We start from the raw sequence: 21035 nt of genomic DNA, 5'->3' as shown, positions 1-21035 counted from the left end.
AACTGTGAATATCAATTTTTATATATTTATTATTCATCCTCATAGTAACGACTTACTTTTTCCAGCAACGAAAACGGTAATAACTTACTTTCAAAATCAGTATTTGTAAATGAGTTACTTATCTCAAGTAACTAGTAACTAAAAATAAGAGATACTTTCACAGTTACTTTCCTTTTCCGGATGAACAAAAAATTGTCCTCGCCATACATTAGAACATTTTTTAATTTGAAAAATCCTGAATACAGAATAAATTCTTTTCATATCACGATATGAGTCAAATATTTATGTAGTCCGTACAGCCAACGGAAATACAAACAAACATAAACAATCAATTCGTTCGGCAAACGAGGAGCTAGCTGACTTCAAGTGTATACCACACTTACAGTACATCATCAGAACAAACCATACAATTGACCAATCTGTAGACTTCCTAAGATCTAGATAAGAACGTTTGTAAACAAATCGATGTTTATATTCATGTAAGACGCATGTAAAAATGATGTACATATTTGCTTCACATATAGATACGATTCAAATAAAATCATGTATGTACATAAACTATGCACTAAACATTTTCCTTTTCTTCTTTCAGGACACGTACCCTATTCGATTCAATGCTATCCACATCGTGAATGCTCCTTTGTACTTCCATGTTGCATTTAGGCTATTTAAACAATTTTTGTCGAATAAAATTCTCAACAGGGTAAGTACGTAAACAGACACATACATTATATATATACAGGGTGATTGGTAATTCGACCTATTCCTGGAAAGGGGTAATACTAGAGAACATTTGCAACAAATTTGACCCTATGCACCGGGGGTCTGAAATCAATGGGTTTCGAGTTATTGCAGTTTGTAGATTTTCGTGACATATTCCGACTTGCGACCAAAAAATTACTAATTGTGAAAAAACTACTACACCCTGGGCACTTAATTGACACGTTGCTAACAGCTGACGAATGTGTGACTGCTGGGAAAAAAAATCATGCCCAAAATTCCCATACCCACAGAAAGAAACAGTCATTGGAGCACACGTCATGAAGAAATTTGGAAATTATCGTTTAAATCGAAGAGGATTACTCAAAAAAATGGTAACACACTTAGCGTAAAAATTACGGAAAAAACTTCCTCATCTCATAAGCTCTAAAAAACGATGCAAATGTTGTAAACTGGAACACAGGTTGGGGGAAAAATCTGAATATAAAGCTGAGACGGCGCGTTGTAGACCCCCATCATCTGACAAGAATTCTGTGGACGGACGAATCCAATTTCGACCGCGATGGTATTACGAATTTTCATAATGCGCATTTTTGGTCTCCTAAGGGTCATAACCCCAGAAAATCTAAAGAAAAGACTCACTAAATGGGAATAATCCACAATCATGTGATGGGGCCATTCTATCTGCCACAAAACCTAAACGGCATTACCTACGAAAACTAAGGGAAGAATTGACGACGCTGCTGGAGGATGTGCCGCTCGCCACAAGAAGGGGTATGATTTACCAACATGATGGCTGCCCAGCCTACTATTTCCGGGGTGTGCGACAGTGACTGGATGACAATTATCCCATGCGATGGATTGGTCGAGGCGGCCCGACCCCTGGCCGGCGAGGAGTCCGGATTTGACGCCATGCGACTTTTACATTTGGGGTCACATGATAGAGTTAAGTCTACAGTACACCAGTAGATTCCCAGGAAGAGTTGAGAGAGAGAATTGTGACAGCCGCCCAATACATAAGAGACTGAGTGTCAAAGCGAGTGACTGTGTCTGAAGTACGCCGCAGGTTGTGTGCTTGCATACGTAACCGGGGAGGCAATTTGAACAGGATTTGTAGTTTTCGTAACAGTTAACTCTGACAACCTCGAATCATGAGAATGGTAAATAACATTATTATTTCACTCATTTTCGTTCCTTTATTTCTCATAACAGACAACTTCTTTTCACTTTGCAAAGAGGTCTATAACGCGCTTTCTCCGCTTTTTATTCAGATTTTTCCCCCAACCAGTGTGCCAGTTGACAACATTTGTATCGTTTTGGAGAGCTTATGAAACGAAGAAGTTTTTTCCGTAATTTTTTCGCTAAATGTGTTACCATTTTTTGAGTAATCCTCTTCTATTTAAACGATAATTTCCAAATTTCTTCATGACGTGTGCTCCAATGACTGATTCTTTCTGTGGGCATGGGAATTTTGGGCATAATTTTTTTTACCAGTAGTCACACATTCGTCAGCTGTTAGCAACGTGTCAATTAAGTGCCCACGGTGTAGTAGTTTTTTCACAATTAGTAGTTTTTTGGTCGCAAGTCGGAATATGTCACGAAAATCTACAAACTGCAATAACTCGAAACCCATTGATTTCCGACCCCCGGTGCATAGGGTCAAATTTGTTGCAAATGTGCTCTAGTATTACCCCTTTCCAGGAATAGGTCGAATTACCAATTACCCTGTATATATATATAATGACGAAATTGTGTCATTTCCTCACATACACTGGTGTCCAAAACTTAAGCACGGAACATGTATGCCCATTTTATTCATACATAGGAGTTTGAAACAATTATATTTTGGTACGAAGAAGAAGTATATTACAGAACACACTATTTTACATAATCTGGTATGAAAACTGAATTCAGCACAAAGTGGATTTTGAAACTGCTTCATCAGCATCCAACAGCAGCCTATGGGCGTATGTCCAGAGCATCATACACAACACTCTCTATGATGAACCACAGGTGAATCAGTGTGGGGTATGCACTACTGTGACAGATATACATAGTTGACATCGGCGATGCATACTCAGAACAAGATTATTAAGGAGTTCCCGAAGCAAATCGTTCCACTCCTCATGGAGGGCTATTCGGAGGTCTCTCCGCAACATTTCTGCCTAAAGCATCCCACACATGTTCTATTGGGTTGAGGTCTGAGAAGTATGTAGGGCACTTCATTCGATGGATATCTTCTTTGTCAAGGAGGTCAACCACAGCTGCTGTATGATTGGGATGAGCATTGTCATGCATAAAAATGAAATCCAGACCTACAACTCCATGGAACAGGCGAACATGATGGAGAATGACATCATTGAATACCTTTCACCTGTGACCGATCCTCATCCCAGTAGCTGTAACTCGCTACGTTCATTTACCACTATGCCAGCCCAGACCATGATTCCCCTGATACAATTTGTGTCCCTTACCACAATACTTTCTTGCTTCTACTGTGCCTCAGGTTCACGCCTGATATACTGATGTCCAGAATCAGACGTCACACTGAACCAGCTTTCATCTGTGATTAGAACACTACCCATTCTTCAGCCGTTCACGTACAGCTCTCGACACCATCGCAAATAAGACTGTTTGTGGGCCAGTTTCGAAGGTACACATTTAACAGGTTTACGTGTATACAGCTCTTCTTCATTCAACCGTCTTGCTACAGTTTGACGCGATACGCGTTTCCCTGTACTGGTGAACAGGTTCTTAGACAACTGACCAGCATGACTTTGACGATTACATTTTGCACATAACATCACATAATGGTCTTCCTCTGTTGTTCTCTTCATGGGCAATCTCCCCCAGTACGTCTAGAGGCATTTCCAGTTGACCTGTACCTTCTCTACAATCGTCACACAATGCTGTGATGAATTCCTAATTCATTAGCGATACTGGTCACAGTTTGCCCTTCTTCCAATTTCCCGCCAATCCGACCACGATCAAACTCACTTAGATGATGCCTTTTGAGCCATTTGCATGATAAGCGCAAGTACACGAGCACAGTTTTTCTACAAGACCTCACTAAACCAACGAAACCACTGCTTGTACTCTCCCACTACGATTCTCGACTTTGCACTCGCCGATGTTACTGACCAACTGACAGGTAGGATGGTAATATTCAGGTATAGTCTTCGTGGCACGTATGCTGGAAAAGTAATTTTCCTGCTTAAGGTTTGGACACCAGATGACTGACTTGCGGCAATGTTTAAAAAAAAAAAAAAAAAAAAAAAAAAAAAACTTTGAAAAATTGCTCGACAGACAGCGTTAGTTCTTCCTGGACTGCATATAACGTCATGAAGTGGACTTATGTTTAGAAGTGTATTAGAATTGTACAAGGTTGAGTCGTCTGAAAAATACCAAAATGTTATACGATCTGGTGGCGTAAAGAGCAAGCGTATGAACGTTATTCCGGAAAACCCACATGGAACTTTTTCAGAAAGGAGCACAAGTTCAAAACTTGAAATAGAACACAGAAATGCTTATATTTTGATATGCAAGATATTTTATGGTTCGTTATTACTAAAATTCTTTAAGAGTACTTCACTTCATCGTTTAAAGATTGCTAACGTTCAGATAGAAATACAAGTTTATCATGTGTACTGCGAGGCTACGCTTCAAAATGACAGAGGTTCAGGTTTTGGGTCACCATTTTGAACAAAATGACGTGCACAGGGAAGTTTCCTAACTGAAGAGCAAGTTTCCTTATTAGTATATTTTCATTCCTAATTCAAATCTTAAAGTAACATAAAATATAGAACATATATAGAGCCGCGTGATCTAGCTGGTAGGGAGTCTGACTGCCAGGCGGGGACCCGGGTTTGTTTCGCCGGGGTGCATGATCTAAGTTCGGATTGTTTCCTGCCTTGTCTCGCATAAAGTGGCTCTGAGGCTCACCCAGCCTCAATACAATTGGTACCTGGCAGCAACCCTGTGGCGAAGGGGGGGGGGGAGGCGATGTTGTTGTGGGGCCCTTACCTCCACATCCTCTAAATGAGCTACCATGGCAAGTTGTCGTATGCACGCGGATATTTATCTTATATACAGTATATATACGATTTCTTGAGTTGCTGTTTTAAGTCCACTTTGTGCACAGTAAGGCTAATCGGGACTGGACCTACGGTTTAAAGTGGGATCCGAACCACTTGTGCCCCCACCGGGTATCGAACCCGGGACCCCTTGATTACAAGGCAATGACGCTACCACTGCGCCATGGGGGAGGTCCATATATATACGATTTCTTACTGTCAGATGTTGCTTCCACAATGTCTCCAGAGGATTTCGTTTTTGATGTGTAATCTGAAGGTTGTAAGATGGAACACATCAGGGGAAACTTTATTCTGTTCTTATTTGTATTTTAGTGATTCTGGTTATTTTGGTTACTTTAATTGGTTTATGAACCAGCAACGTCAAAATTGCTATTATTTCTTTTTGCCATTTTTATCAAATTTGACGGCCACTCTAAGTCGTTCACATATCAGTCTAAATTCAGTATAAGCGATACTGCGCTATGCCACAGGGATCTTCCTGCAAAATACTGGTTGGGTGAATTAATTTTGAAATTATGGAATTTCAGTGGGTTACAAGGCGACGATGCTACCACTGCGCCATCGGGATACTTAAGAATAAGGAGTTTGCCAGATAAGAGGCTTCGAGGCAGTCAAGATTAAGCATGTGTCATAATTTGTGTGTGTGCGTGCAGATAGATAAATACACGCGCCCGTGTATAAACGTACAAGTGGGTGTATACTACAGAAAAATCGACAATTTGCAAGATAATAAGATTATTATTTCATTTCTAAATGTATTTAGATGGTTAAATATTTACAATATGAAAAACATGACACGAATATCTTACTTATTACATGTTATTGGCGAATAAAATTCGGGTTGTAGGCTTCCATCATGTACTACGTCAAGAACGATTCTATAAGAAGGATAAGATTTAAAATATGAACCAGTTCTTTAAGAAAATATCCAATATTACAAATTAGAATATTATGACATGTATCAAAACAGTGAAACAGTTCTTCACTTTCTTTTATCTCATAAAAATATTAACCTAAAATTTATCTAATTTACCTTTGCAATAGAATGTCCGTTCTGTGGCACTATACTTATATTGTTTTCTTAATTAATTTTCTACATCATTGGTAGTGCAACAAATGCAGTGAGAAAATATCAACGTAATCAGAATAGACGCTAAAACCAGTCAATACATAACAAAATAAAAATCGGTATTTCCTGGTCTTAAAATTGTGAAAGTTGCAATTGCCACTTCAGTTTAGAAATAGTAAACAATTCATCGTGTAAACATTAACATTCGTAGAAAAAAACGGATAAAATTAATAGTGATCTTCAAATAACAATAACACTTTAATCTCTGATCAATTAACTACAATTTTCAAATCAATAGTGCACGGAAGAATTTGTAATTCAGGTAGACATGAACGTTAAGAGGAGACGTGTGTGTCTTAAATATCACAGTCTTCATTCGTAATGAAAATATGAAATAAACATTAAAATAATTAGAATGAATTAATTGAATATTTAAAGAACCACTCCTTATAGATTTATACAGGCCTTGACCACCAAGTAATTCATTTTTCTTTACAGGTCTTTATTCATGGATCGAAAATCAGCATCCTCGACAGCCACATTAATCAAGAAACCCTGCCTGATTTTTGTGGTGGAACAGACACTGAATTCAACAATGATTGGTTTATGAGACGTCTTGAAGCATTGGAGGACAAGCTTAAAGGTACGCTACACACGAGCTTCTATTTTTTTTATTTGTGATTTGATGTATTTTACTTCGCTTCTTGTGCCACTTTTGGCTAATTTGCGAAGATTGGGATGAGTGATGATATGATGAAACTGTGAATAGACATCACAAACGTCCATGCCCAAGCCAGCATTCCAACCCATGACCCCTGGCGTTGCAGCGCGATGTGCTAACCACTCCGCCACGGGGGCCGGCCCACGAGCTTCTACTATCGTTCAAGGTGGTACAAAAATGCAATGAAGCAACTGTCATCTCGCAATAATTCTCCAAATTTATAAATAACTCATTGTGTCCGTAACAACAATCAAGTGAGAGATACTAGAAAGCGATGCAAAACATCTGAGATTATTCAATTTATCTCAGCGCAAAAAAGGCTGGTCAAAACGCTGTTCAATTTGACAGCCAACTTTGTTGGCACGAGTAGAAGTCAATCACAATCTCATGTACAAAAATAACGTGACATGGTAAATCATATCACTACAACGAAATGATCATTCAGGAACACAATCTATTAAATAGCTAACTCTATAGACAAAGGGAAGTGCAGTTGATCAACTACGTTTCAACACTGCACCTCTTGCCGACATTATCAATACCTTTCTAGAACTACGTCAATCCTTTCCCATCGGAATCACCCATATACACAGAGGCAGATTCCCTGTCTCAGTCAACAATTACTTTATTAATCCCAACGTTTAGCAGACATCTGGTAAAAGCGGGCGATAAGTAGTGTTCCTGTTTTCTTGAAACTGAAAGATTAATGTCTGAGAAAGAATTTGGGTTCAAAAGACCTTATCGCATGAGATTGGCGTACGCAGGGGAGAGAGGTGATGGAGCTACAGGCCCTCCCAAAACTTTTTGTGAAACAAAATTTTTAAATAAGAACCGTAAAGAACCTTTTTGTGAAACAAAATTTTTAAATAAGAACCGTAAATAATTCGGGGGAAAGCAAAGTGATTAATGTACGTAATCCGCCTTAAAATGACCCCGAAAAAATCCTGTGTACACTAGTGTCACCACAGCTATTAAATGTACTAAACAAATGGCTGGAAACACTCGACTTCCATACAGAGAGACCGATCGGTTTAATATTACTGGACTAGCGGAAAGCATTCGATACAAAGAAAATGCTCTCTTGCTACAAAAAATTAAGTACGGTTGTAACGATATGTCCATGTAACATTAGTTCCCACAGTCTTCGGAAAAAAGTTAAAAAAAACAGCATACGTTCAAGATTACTAGCTTTTGTTAAACGTTTTTATATATTGCACAATGCATCCCCCACTTCTCCATGGTACATTAAAAATTAGAAATAATTTAGTAATCCGTACTACTAAACCGCCTTAGAATAACAAAAGTTGTTAAAAAAGATTGTTCAACTGGCACTAAAACATGGAATGCCCTTTCTGCTTGTATTACAACATATTCAAACAAATCACGAATTTTCAGTCTTCTGCTATTCACATACTTCGAATTTAATTAGTGGTTAACTTTTCCTGTATTTTCCACTCTCCCATTTGAAATAGATTTTCATGCTTGTATTTGTTTGTTATCCCTCCATTCTTGTCAAGATACACTTTTTCTCAATTCTCAATTGTTACATAATTTGATTTCCTTATCTTAACTGTGTAAAGCATTTGTGAGCAAATTTCATTTGTTACATTTAATTATTATACTGTAATCTATATAATTCATGTCATGATCATTATTGCCGAATAAATTTCAATTCTCCAATTATGTTTAACGTGGAGTGTCTAGATCATAACACTGACTCTGCGCACAAAAGGATATATGTAAAAAAAAGAAGAAAAAAGTAAAATCAGTAGTATTGGCCAAATTATTGGACACGTTAGTTGAAAGAATGAAACAGATAAACTCACTTTATGTAGAGAAATTTGACAGATTAATGTTTTGTGATGCACATTGCATTGTTATACCTAGGTACACAGAGCAAGTACTGTCAGTACTTTATATAACCACCTTTGATCTTCACCTTTGGCTCTTTTTGAGCATATTTTAATCACTGTTTGTGTACAATTCCATTTCACTCTTATTTCTAAACTTCAAACCACGTGGTTTATGATATTACATGTTGCTCCGGAGGTACGTACAAATAAAGAACGCCCTTACAAGAACCAGAAATAATATTATTTCCTTTGTCATGACCAAACAAATAGCATAAATAACACGGTAGACAATGTACGTATTGTTCCAAGCATTTTTGAGAATTTGCAAGGAATCGTGCTGCCACCCATTTTTTGGACACAGTAAAATAAAATATTGTGGAAAACAAGATAATATCGAAGCAGACAAACAATTTAATCCTATAAAAAGTCATTACGATCGTGAAATATATTTAGTTAGAACACTTTCAAAATAAGGAACTGTGCTTCTATTTTACAATGAGTCCAATAATTTGGCCAATGCTGTATATTCCTGTATATTCCATAAGCACTACTGAGCACTTTCCTTTACGCAAAAAAATGTTAGTAATCATAAAACATAACGAACTGCATCTCAGTTCAATTTTTACATTAACACTAGAAGGATCTCTTGCTCTCAGACACACGTACGAAATAACCTAAGACCCCACAACTTATTCACACCTAATTCTCTGTTCTCTCCGTCTTTGTAGAAAATGCCAGCAAGTATGGATATTGCCGGAGCTCTGCATTGACAAATGCAAAGTACAGGACCTCTGATAGGTAGCATCACTATGATTTCTTGATGTACTACATGGCAATTAAAACACTGTAACCTAAGAAGAGATATTGAGACAATAAAGAGTTTTATTATTTTCTTCCTCTTTATTATTGTCTCCATTTTTAAAATATTCGAGAACTCACAGCATCATGTTTAATTTTAACATAAAAACATATATTAGTTACGTATACATTGTACAGTCAAAGTCATTTTTCCGTTCTAACTAGCCGTAACACTTTCAATACAATCGTTACAATTCTGTAGAGCCAATGGCTGCACATGTTAACATTTGACATTTTTTTGCACCTTCGACAACAAGCAGGCACTTTGCATACATAAGCCAATTGGCACACACACAAACATAAATAATATTTCAACCATCGGAAAACAGAAAAATGGAATCGTCAAAATAAACACGGTTGCCACAGGGATGGATTGACTATTGCTAATTATGAGGAACCTTTGAAACTCTGTCCTAGCCTATCCGACTTCATGCGTGCGATTGGTTTATTTTCCGTGACAAAAACTTCTTGTACTTCTCCCCTCTGAAGAAATCATCACAGGAACAGTTAGGGACGTATTCCATTTACTTTTTGCAGAGTGGCCAAAGGAGCTCGCACTGAGCAAGTATAATGACTATTTCAAGTGCCTATATTAGCGAATATGAGTGATTTAACCTCCGGACCATGCCTATTCGTAATATCCTGGTAACCGGAACTCCAACTTATGGTAGTTATATTCAAGATGCTCATCAGAGAGGCAATACAGTGTTTCGGATGGGGTTGGGTACCACCACCGTAAATGGGAACGGGAAGAAGAAGGTTTAAGTCCAATATGCTCAGATAGGATAATCAGGACTGGACCTACAGTTTAAAGTATGCGTAGTACCCGAACCACTCTGGAATTTCCGTTTACCGGTGATCAAACCCAGACTCCCCTAATAACAAGGCTAAAACGTTATTACTACGCCAACGGGGAGATTCCACCACCGGTAACGTTATTATATACTAAATATACGTCTTAGAAACATACACTCCAGACACCTATAACAAGCGATATGTGGAAACGCTGAAGATCTATTTATATCAAATACGTAGGTACTAAGTGGAAGTGGGAGTGAATTGATCCAATATAACTCAATCACTCACTGCCAGAGGTAAAATCAAAAGTGAATTTCTCGGTGTGTGTGTGCCTAATAACAAACAGACCTATATTAATTCCCTGCTTGAGAATCCCGTCACGAACGCCTGCATCGTACTCGGTCTCGATACAGCAACTGCAATAAATCCATTCATAAACGATTCCAATCACATGCTAATAATTAGTTTTGGATGCACACAAGTACTTACCAACCTAACCCTTCCTGTGAATTGCATGAAACACAATGACAAAGACGTACATACCTGAAAAACAAAAGAAAATAATGCTGTAGTAGGTTACATGATAATAAATAGTAACAAACACAAACAAGTGATAAACATAAATACTTTAGCAACCTAGTCTTAATTATGAAAGATTTGAGAGCTCCATTCACTGTACCGTACAGTCAGAAACGAAGTAATTGATAATCAGAAAGTAGAAATTTGACACTCCATTTGATTGATTACTGAATAACTTACACGTCAAATCAGCTCAGATTGTAGTATACTAATATATTTCTTTATGCGAATAGGGTTATATTTCAGCCATACAATAGTACACAACGTGAGTGTACAAAATGACTTTATGTACTACAAACTTAAAAATGTGGCAATAATTCAGTAATTTTTTTTCTCTAAACACACACACATATATGCACAGGAAAGTTTAGGTCGAATCGTATACAGTAACAGACGAATAAAGAAAACCAGTGGATGATTTAAAATTTTTCTTTTGGTAATTTGTATGAGAACAGAAGTATAGACGACGCGCTTCGTTGTTGCTGATTTCGATGAATCAATTTCTGTGAATTGCAGGCCACTGCTACTAGGTAGAAATACGACTTACCGTATCTACATTTTTTTGATATTTCTGTAAAACAAATTTTGTGTTTATATCTATAAAAATTTCTGATTAGTAAATATATATATACATATATGTACATATGTGTGTGTGTGATTGCGTAATTATATATATTTGTTTCCGAGTTATTGATTGTTTACATTTTCATTCATTTCCTGTCGGAGTCCCTAGTGATAAGAGTTTATTTATGGCGCAGTAGGTTATAGGTCTATAACTTCTATATTTTGATCTAAAATAATTTCGGAGTAAACGATTGGTATCGAATGGTTTCGACTGTTCATTACAGTAAACAAACACGAGAATAGACCAAGAACGAGACAAAACTGCTTACACGTGCGAAGACGAGACTCCGGCAACTCTTGTCTCGATAGAGCCCCAAAATTTATGTTACGGTGCATTCCACGTGTGTGACATTTCACACACAAAAAATGTAACGTTGCACACATGAGATTGGATTAAAATATTGACAAAGAACTAATTTCATAGAATTATGAAGTACTTGATGGTGTCTGCTAAAAAATGAAAAAGTCTTGACTATGATGGCAAGTCAATGAATGAAAGACATTAACGGAAATGTGTTCCGTGTGTGACGCTTTAAAAATATAGCAAAATTTGACTTAATTTGTCTGTGAAGCATATAGGCTACAGATGTTAATATTTGAGTGGGTAAAATATGCAAATTATATGCATTCACAAACATTTAAACCTTAATGCAATTAAAAACAATAATACTTTCCAGATTCATTCATTTTGTTATGTACATGGAGCAGGACCACTTTTCGTGGTATGTTCTTTACTCTTTCTGTTAATTCAGTGAGTTGTGCTATGCATAAAGTTATATTATTCTAGGGTAGGTAATTACAAAAGTAGAAGCATTACAAAACATAACTACACAGAATGCACAGCGTTTGTTGAGTCTACAAATCAACAAAGATTGCCAAGAAATAATCGCAAATATTTTCGCACAAGTCACGAGCATGTAGATGTTTAGCAATCCAAACGCTGCCTTGACCTCTAGATTATTTCATTTTTCAGAGAAATGCACAATTAATTCACAAACTATTTCTTAACAGCATATAATTATAAGACTTACAACATAATTCTGGGCATCCACATTTACTTCCCGTCAACATGTACTTAATATCATCAATAGTTTTTGGTTCGCCTTCGACCTACTATTATTTAACAACAACATTTCCGGTCTGCCTTCGACCTTATTTTCGTGTACCTCTCTCGCACTTTCTTTTTATGTTCATACACACTGAATTTTATCTCATGTTTGTCCAAGAATTCTCATCACTTCATCCTTCTATTAATGCTATCTCCTCTTTCGTTAATGCTATTTCATCTTACTCTCTGAAGAATTTCATCAAATAACGTTCTTCTTAACATAACTGTTCTATCTTCTTTCTCATTTGTTCTTCACTCTTTTTTTTGCAGAATCATTAACGGTTTTGAGGTTTACTTTCATACTTCTACCTTGCTCTTCTATAAATCTTCTTCCTTATTACAGAGTTATTTTCAAATTTTAATTATTTACCCGCTCATTGACAAATAGTTACAACAGCTTCTACCAAAACCATCATTAAACTTTTTTAAATTGAACCGTAACAAGGTTCACATAACCTGTACATAAGACAACTGACATTAAAGAACCTTTTTGTTTTCAAATACTCTGATTACAATATACTCAGCATTTCGTAGAATCATATAACACCCACATAATATTGTATATTTTATTAGAACAGCACGATAATTCTCTCGATTCTTGGCTATCAGAATCCCAGACAGGAAACAGACACTTGGAACCCAAGGATTGCTGAGTAAAGCAGTTACATCAGTCTTGATAAGTCACTCGGCGTAATAAACAAATTAAAGGATGTAAACAGGTGCTCTTCGCAACATCTTATTTGACCGCCCCGAAAGAATTCTAAGTCCAGAATTCGTAAAATTAGCAACATTGTACTTCGGCTCCAGGTAAGAGTAGCCAACTTTGAGTTGGTCCTTCGACTAGACGAAAAACGCTGCGGTGAGAGGTTTTCAATTTCGCACTTTCCATGAACTTAGAAACTATAAACCGCTTTTATAATACACAGTCAAAGAGAAATAATAGACCTACATTGGCAAAAGAACCTTGAGGAATTTTTACGATTCTGCTTGCTCGACTTGAAATTAGAGGGGTTTGAAACACCGAATACAGATTTTCTAAACCTGGAGGAAATCGCCATCAAGTTTGTTCAGAAAGAAGCAAATTTTTGAGGAGTTTATGCGACATTTTATTTACAATACCTTTCATAATATCGAACAGATCTCAAAAACTAATATTTTTTACGAATTATCGAGAAAATGTGCTTGGAACACAGGGAGGTGGGAGTCCTCATAAACGTCAACATGTTTTTAAGGGCATAATGTCGTCAAGTTAACGTAGAGCAGTTGGTTAGACGCTACTATCCTTACTTTCCGTCAAGCGTGAAAGGTCGCGGGATCAAATCTCACCCTCTCCTCTTATTTTTTTGTTTGTTTGCTGAACAGAGACCGTTGATATTAGAATATTTAAAAAATGTATCCGATGCACACTTGAGGGACGTCCCTTCTGCGCATTCCCCCCCCCCCTAGGAATTAAAGATTTCCAGGATTTAAGGTTAAAACTTTTTTTAGTTATTGTTTATATGTTGTGTTAACACACACAGTGGCGAAGCGTCCTATGAAGCCAGGAGGCCGGGCCTACCCACGCCATTACTTTTTTAAAGGTGTATTTACTTATTTCGTCAAAACATATGTAATGCAATGGAAAAGTTTGGAATTTTCATTTATGATAATTACAAAAAGATTCTAACCCTGTCCAGTATACGAACTCTACACGGAGTGAGGCACATTTGCTGGGGCTTCTCTTCACATTCCGTCGTACGGTCGTATATGCTGGAAGCCTAATCTTACGAGTACTGTAATACGTATGCTTATAACGTGCTCGTGAGGCCGGCCTCGCGGTGTTACCCACTAGGACGAACAGAATGTCAGCAACACTGCATTTCCGCCAGGGTTGGAAATTTGTGGTGTACCAGCATTTTTTATAAACATTAGCCTGTGTTCGTGCAGAGAGATTTCTATTTCATTGTACATTCTCCATATTTTGTACGAAACTTAGGCTTTCCTTCCTTTCATCGACAAGTGTAAGTGAAATTGAAAATTACGGAGTACTGTAGTTCTGACTTCGTTTTCCGGTCAGAGTGCTGATGGTCTTGTCGATTCACCCAACACCGTAGCGTAAACAGAAAGTCTAAAGAACTTACATTTGTAAAGTAAGTCTTCATACCAAATTATGTAAATTAAAATGCTAGTTATGCCTTATATTTACAAAGTAGTTTTACTTTCACTGGAAATTGAACAATTTATTTTTATCGTGAACGGGGATTCCCTCGCTTCTTCTCTCTCTGTAAAAACTTGCCTCCTGCTTAGGATGCTACAAGGGAGCGTGGCTCGGAGCGCGGGGTTCGTGGCGGTAGAGCTTTGTTTGTGATTCGTGTCGTATGCAGCGATCAGATTTATGCAAGAAGTGCTGGACTGAAATGCAAGAACAACAAGAACAATCGAGTTCTTAATTGAGTGAAGATGTAATCATCGGGAAGGTAGGACCCACTTTTGCTATTTCATGTTTCCTTCTTATAACAACAATTTCTAAAATATTTTCAACTATATTTTTCCTTTGCAAGTAGCAGTGGCAAGAGACAGCAAAATATTTAAAAAAAAAAAAAGTTGTTGAAACTTTATTTAATGCGTTAACACTGTCGTCGAATAGAGATTACAAGCAGACATTTTTTATGCAGTCGACACAAGCGAAGAGGTAGGCAGTTTCGTTCACCTTTAAGGGGTAACAAGAGAAGAGGGCGGTCAATGAGAGTACAATGCAAGGGAAGACTTTTTTGGGTTTAGGTCAAAGAGTGTTATGGGGTTATTGCGCGGGCCATGTCTGTTTCAGGTCTGGCGGAACAGACCAGTGTTGTCACATTGGATTGGCAGAAAAGAGCTAAATTGCGCCTAAAAATTGGGATTCTATTCTCTCAAGCAACTACATTATTATATTATTATTATTATTTATTATAACCTGTTTATATGTTACATAGTAACCTGTCGTGTTGCTGGGTCCCAAACAAGGATCCTATGTTCTATTATCACGTAAAGGTATCTACTAACACAAGGGGTAGAACAAACTAGGATGCGAAAGTATACACACTGAATGAGATAGGTCACCTTTACTTATGTTTTTTTTCTTGAAAGCCCCATAGTGGTCATCCTAACACGTTACGAAGCCAGGTGACCTAATTGTGGTCATGTCAATGTTTTCTGATCATCTTTAATTCATTCTATACATTCTCATCGTCACGATTAGCAAAGAGCAGAACAAATGAGACGAAAATATTCAAAATTTAAATTATATTTACTTGCACATACAGGTGTCAGAAATTCATTTATCTAGAAAGCCAAGACTGGAATTAACTACAACCATTCCTTTAGTTAGACAACAGATAACAATGGTGTTTTCCTCGGTGCGAGGAAGTCTTGCAAAAAAAAACACAGTTGGAAGAAGTAGAACGTTCCAAACTGACAGTCGCTGAAAGTGCGGAATTCTGTCGTCTGCTCACGGCACAAACGTCAGACTGACCCGAAAATTATGGGGTTCTTCTAGCCCTTTTCACCTCAATTGCAAAATAAATAAATAAATTTAGAAAAAAAGTGATGAAGAATTGACAACAGCGCTCGAGCACTATTCGTTGGATTTTCGCGATGTCTCTTGATTAGTAGTTCTTTCTGGAGGTGTGTGCATAAATCAGGGGTTGAAAAAATACAAACAAAAAAAAATCCGACATGAACAAAAATCTAGATCGATGACATCTGGTGGGCGGGAGGAGAACGTCTAAGACATAATTATCGTATTGATGGCCGGTAACAACACTTTTGAAAAAGTTACGCCACTGTCAAGTAAAGAAGCGGCCTGGAGAGACATTGAACCACTCTCCATGACATTCCCACCCTCCCTTTCTTTTTACAGATTTAAGCAACTAATGGAAATTATCGCACTTTTGTGCCTAGCCTGCTAGGAAATCTACGCTTCGCCACTGAACACACACATCATGATTAATTCACAAATTACATAGGATGCAAAATGTAATGTTATTTAAGTTATGTATTGTTTATATTCTTCACTGACACCTAAAATATTGATTATTTCGATATACTAAAAAAAAAAAATACAGTTATGTTAAGTAGTGATGTACGTAGTGCATTACTGTAGAGTTCAAATTGCTAAGATTGGTAATTTTATGTCCGTTCCTTCGTAATGACTGTTGTCGATCCCCTAACCACCATCTTGCCACGCGTCTAAAACTAAAAGTAAATCGCCAATTTACATAATTAAATAGTTATTGCAACGGAGGCTGATGCGATACGAAACTACTAATAACTATTTATGTAGTGAGTGACAAACAAAAAATTTAAAACCTTATAATGATCGTTAATTCGTCACTGCTTGGTATCAAAAATGTTTTTATTATTACAGCAGAAAGTACGAGTACAAGATCTAACAAACTTTCCCCACTAACTTTGCAATATTCGAAACCACCATCACAGACGTAGCTCTACGTAACTTGATTCTGTGCATTCAACGTGGCATGTGACTTCCTTCTGTCATCGAAATAATTTCATATTACTATTTCCTTTCACCTCGTGAAATACAGATACCAATGTTAACTTCTTAGCACGGTGGATAAACTTTACACCCAACGATATACTCCTAAAAAAAAATCCTGCCTAGGTGGAGAATGAAACCTACGATCTCCCTCGTGAGAATCAAGCAAGCTACCTCTTCTCCAGGTAGCTCATGTTAAAATTTGATACCAGTATGAAGAAGTCAATTCAGACATAATGTCATGTCTGTAATTTCCTCATGGTAATTTTTATGAGGATAGGAATTGAGAAAAAATCGAGAAATGCCGAAAGGGAAACATGATGAACATTTCTATTGGTGTTTTGTCATATTTTGTAACTTGTGTGTCAATTCTGTGTTTGGAACAAGCAATCGTTTAGTTACGAAGTCTTTTGTTGTTTGTTTAAAGTAGGAACAGAAGAGCGAAAAGGAGTCATTTGAACCAGACCCCGGTTGGCAAGAAACAAGAAAAGAGAGAGGAAAGGGATATTCAACGTATGAAATATAAAATATGTGTGAAATTAAAACAATGGGATGTCTTGCAAATGCATCCTAACGAACTTCAAACTATGAAAAACATATTTTCGTGGTGGAAAACTGCAAGTCATTTTCGAAATATGAACCTGATTTTTTTTTGTATTATGAAGTGGAGATATGGGACGATCCCTCAGCAAGAAAAAAATACGTAAGCCGCCTCCTTCCCTCCAACTTTTTCAATGATCATAATTAGTAATTAGGTTGATTTTTCATCAACTTTTTTTCTGACTCTTATAAACAATGCTAAACCTGATATCATGTCAATTTCCCTTCAGTTAGAGCCTGAAAACACTTTCTATTTAACATCTTTTTTGCGTTTCTCGGCCTTTTTTGGCTTTTAGTTTATTTGTCAGTATTTTTAACAGATTTTGTTGCATTTGTAATAATTTTTGAGGTTTATTTTTCTCCACCCCTGTTTTTCGTGCATTTTAAATGCATTTACTAATAAAAGTTATAAATGTAAATTTATTGGCATGGTCCTTTTAGCAAATTCACCATGAATCGAAAATACGGTCAAAGCATAATATTATTTTTAACTGAAATGTTAGGCAGTCGATTAAAATACTTTGTGTGAAGACTACTTTAAGGTTCTTTTGCTGGAAAATTAGTCACAATATTAAATGAAATTATACTCTGGTATACGCGAAGCAGAACTGTATATTCGGATGCTGGCCGACTTCAATGTCGTAGAAGGCACACTCTCAAAGGAGATGAATTGGTTGATTTGGTGTTTTAAGTCCACTTTATGCACAGTAAGGTTAATCGGGACTGGACCTCCAGTTTAAAGTAGGTTCCGAACCACTATGTGCCTCCTCCGGAAAGGAGATGAATGATTTATAAATAAAAACCTTGAGATATATTTTATGTAACCTTGAAGTAAACAAAGAACACTACATTATCACTTAGTTGCTCCCTTCCCCTTCGCTTCAGTAGTTTCAACAACCAAACAACTTGCTTCATCGACTTATTAGACTACTTACTCTTTTGTAATTTATGGAAAAATCAAGCTTTCATTCTTACAGGCAAAATTATTTTATAATATTTTTTTTACAATTTTTAGGTCATTTTATAGGTCATCTTTTGATTTTTTTAGGTCATCATCTTCCGAGCCCTAGTCATAATGTTTGGTAAGAATTTACAATATAGAGATATTCTGTAATTACTTTACTAGTTTTTATACTCACTAAATATGCGGTGGTATTTACATATATGCACATAATATTTGGGGGTAGCGTGTTTAAATTGCACATTGAGTTGTAGAACTTGTAAAATAACGTTGTTAATTATCGAGATGCTTCCCCATAAACAAACATAACAACCATGTTTGATGATGTGAAGAAATGACGATCAACGTCCGTTCCGCTGTCTAGAGCGTTGCGACGCTGTTCAGAGCGATTCTCGTTGGTTCACAGCATTGGTCGTGGAAGGTCGTGTAAGAATGGCGCAGAGAAATGAAAAGATTGTTAATGTGCTACAGTTATATAAGTGTTGTTAATGTGCTACAGTTATAGAAGTGGAGTGCAGAAGAGGATGGTCGTGGTTTGGTTAACAAATTGATGGAATTTGGTGTTCCGCGTACTAGTTTACTATCCTTCGGACAGATTTCTTCATTTCTACAGAAGAAACTACTTACCGAAATAAGTTCCTGTAGTATTGTCTAACATCGGGAAGGTGTTTTGTGTGAAATTCAGGTAAGTTGTCCGTATCCTGGAAACAGATTTCTTCAAATTTAAAAGTTTGGGGCTCATTTGGGGGCAAGTGACTCCGGCCAATTTAACAGGGAGTCTATAGAAAAAGCCGGGGAGCCGGAGCGGAGCGGAGGCGGGGCCTCGTTAGCGGTTGGGGGGCGGTAGGTCAATTACCCCAGGGGCGGAGCCCGGAATCGGTGGGAAATTTGGACTCAAAAATTTCGAACGAAAATATTTTTTTAGTTTAAATTTCCCACCGATTCCGGGATGGATAGCCCCAAAAACCAGTTGCAGTTGGGTTAGGCAAACATAGTTAACATTTGTGGTTGTAGTATATCAGGAATAATGTATATTTCGTTGTGAAACGATAGATCTTGCGATAAATAATGAGCAATTCTACATTGTTGGTTGAGATCATGGACCCCCATATTTTCCGATTTCTAGACGTGACCCCCAAATTTTAATTTCAGATTAGTGGTTGTGGTTGTGAGTATGCGAAATATTAACAAAATGGAGAATATCTCTATATTGTAAATTCGCTCCTAATGTTTAATCCTACAAGCATTCCTCAGCTATCCTAAAGACTCCAGCAAACAGCTAAAACTTTACAATTCACACTGCACTACACCACAACATAAATGTGTATGCGTTCATCCCTCGAACCGAGTGCATAAAATAACGTGAAGAGTATGGTGTAGGGGAATCGTGTTTGCTTGCGGAATGGAAGGTCGTGGGTTCAATCCTACTTCTTTGCAACATCTTTTTCGGAAAGTAAACGGCTTTGGACAATAATGCTTATTTACGTTTCTTGGATATTTCCGTTGATATTTATGCGATTTACGTCCAGCATTTCCGGACGCAGAAACATGCGATGTTAAGTCTGAGGTGGGTAGTTTCAAACGTTGAATACAGCATAATATTTGTGGTTGGATCATTTGAAAATCCGACGTATATTTTAGGTCCGCAGTGAAGAGCACAAACAAAGAACATCGTATTTGTGTGTATGATGGTATGTGTGTGATGGTATGTGTGTGTGTGTGTGTGTGTGTGTGTGTGTTGTTGTTGTTGTTGTTGTTGTTTTAAGTCTACTTGATGCACAGATAGGCTAATAGGGACTGGGCCTACAGTTTAAACAGAAATCCGAACCACTTGGCAATGAGCCTCCACCTGATATAAAACCCGGGACACATTGATTACAACATCCTGTTTAAGAACATATATTTATGACATATAAATAAATATTTAATGTGTGTTAACATAACTTTTGGCAGCTGAGTGAATAGAAAGGTCTTGCCAAAAATACTGCCAATCACTGAAAAAATCAAAAAGTTGAGTAGAAACATTCCCGAGGTATACATCGCATAAATATTTACAGTGATTTAATATAATCTTATATTACATTATTACAACACTTCGTGCTCGGTAAATAACAATAAAAAAATAATCAGGAGTGGGTGAGATTTGAACTTACAATGTTTCGTTCTTGACGAAAAAGTATAACAAGACGACCGTCTAAGCAACTGCTCCAGGAGATTACTAACGTGAAACTCTGTAAATAAGTCGATTTCAGTTGAAAGAACATTTTTCCGGAGTTCCGAACAATTTTTCGCCACAGATCAAGGAAGAGACGCACTTTGTAGAATCGTCCGGTATTGTGAAATTTTCTTTACTGTAATTTTGCCTAAAATGGACAGAAATTTGCTTCATTGCATTGAAATGTGATGTCAATTCTCTCCAGGTGGTGAAGAACCAGATCAGTGTTTCCAACTCCACATAAATTCCCCTATTTTCAATTTCAGAACGAATACTCTTAAAATATATCAACATTCGTCTTTCCAATTTACGATTTTTGTTT

General features: G+C 37.1%; 2 protein-coding genes across 4 annotated transcripts in view; one reads left to right on the top strand and one right to left on the bottom strand.

Moving 5' to 3' along the window:
- The window catches only part of Sema2a (Semaphorin 2a), a 1542453-nt gene that overhangs the window by 1417420 nt on the left and 103998 nt on the right, over positions 1–21035 (bottom strand). The window lies entirely within an intron of this gene.
- Positions 1–21035, top strand: part of LOC145985770 (alpha-tocopherol transfer protein-like) — a 30704-nt gene that overhangs the window by 9261 nt on the left and 408 nt on the right. Inside the window, exons 6-8 of one of the 2 annotated variants that reach the window (XM_083119848.1) lie at positions 593–703; positions 6382–6526; positions 9186–9350. In XM_083119848.1, coding sequence (XP_082975974.1) covers positions 593–703; positions 6382–6526; positions 9186–9259 — 330 coding nt within the window. In that variant the 3' untranslated portion in view covers positions 9260–9350. Of the gene's footprint in view, positions 1–592; positions 704–6381; positions 6527–9185; positions 9351–21035 lie in introns of those variants that run through there. The other variant, XM_083119847.1, reaches the window with a different exon arrangement.

This window comes from Lepisma saccharinum, chromosome 3, assembly GCF_977018435.1.
Source record: "Lepisma saccharinum chromosome 3, izLepSacc3.1, whole genome shotgun sequence".
NCBI lineage: Eukaryota > Metazoa > Arthropoda > Insecta > Zygentoma > Lepismatidae > Lepisma > Lepisma saccharinum.
Note: the sequence above shows the minus strand (reverse complement) of the source record. Positions and strands in the feature narration are given on the sequence as shown.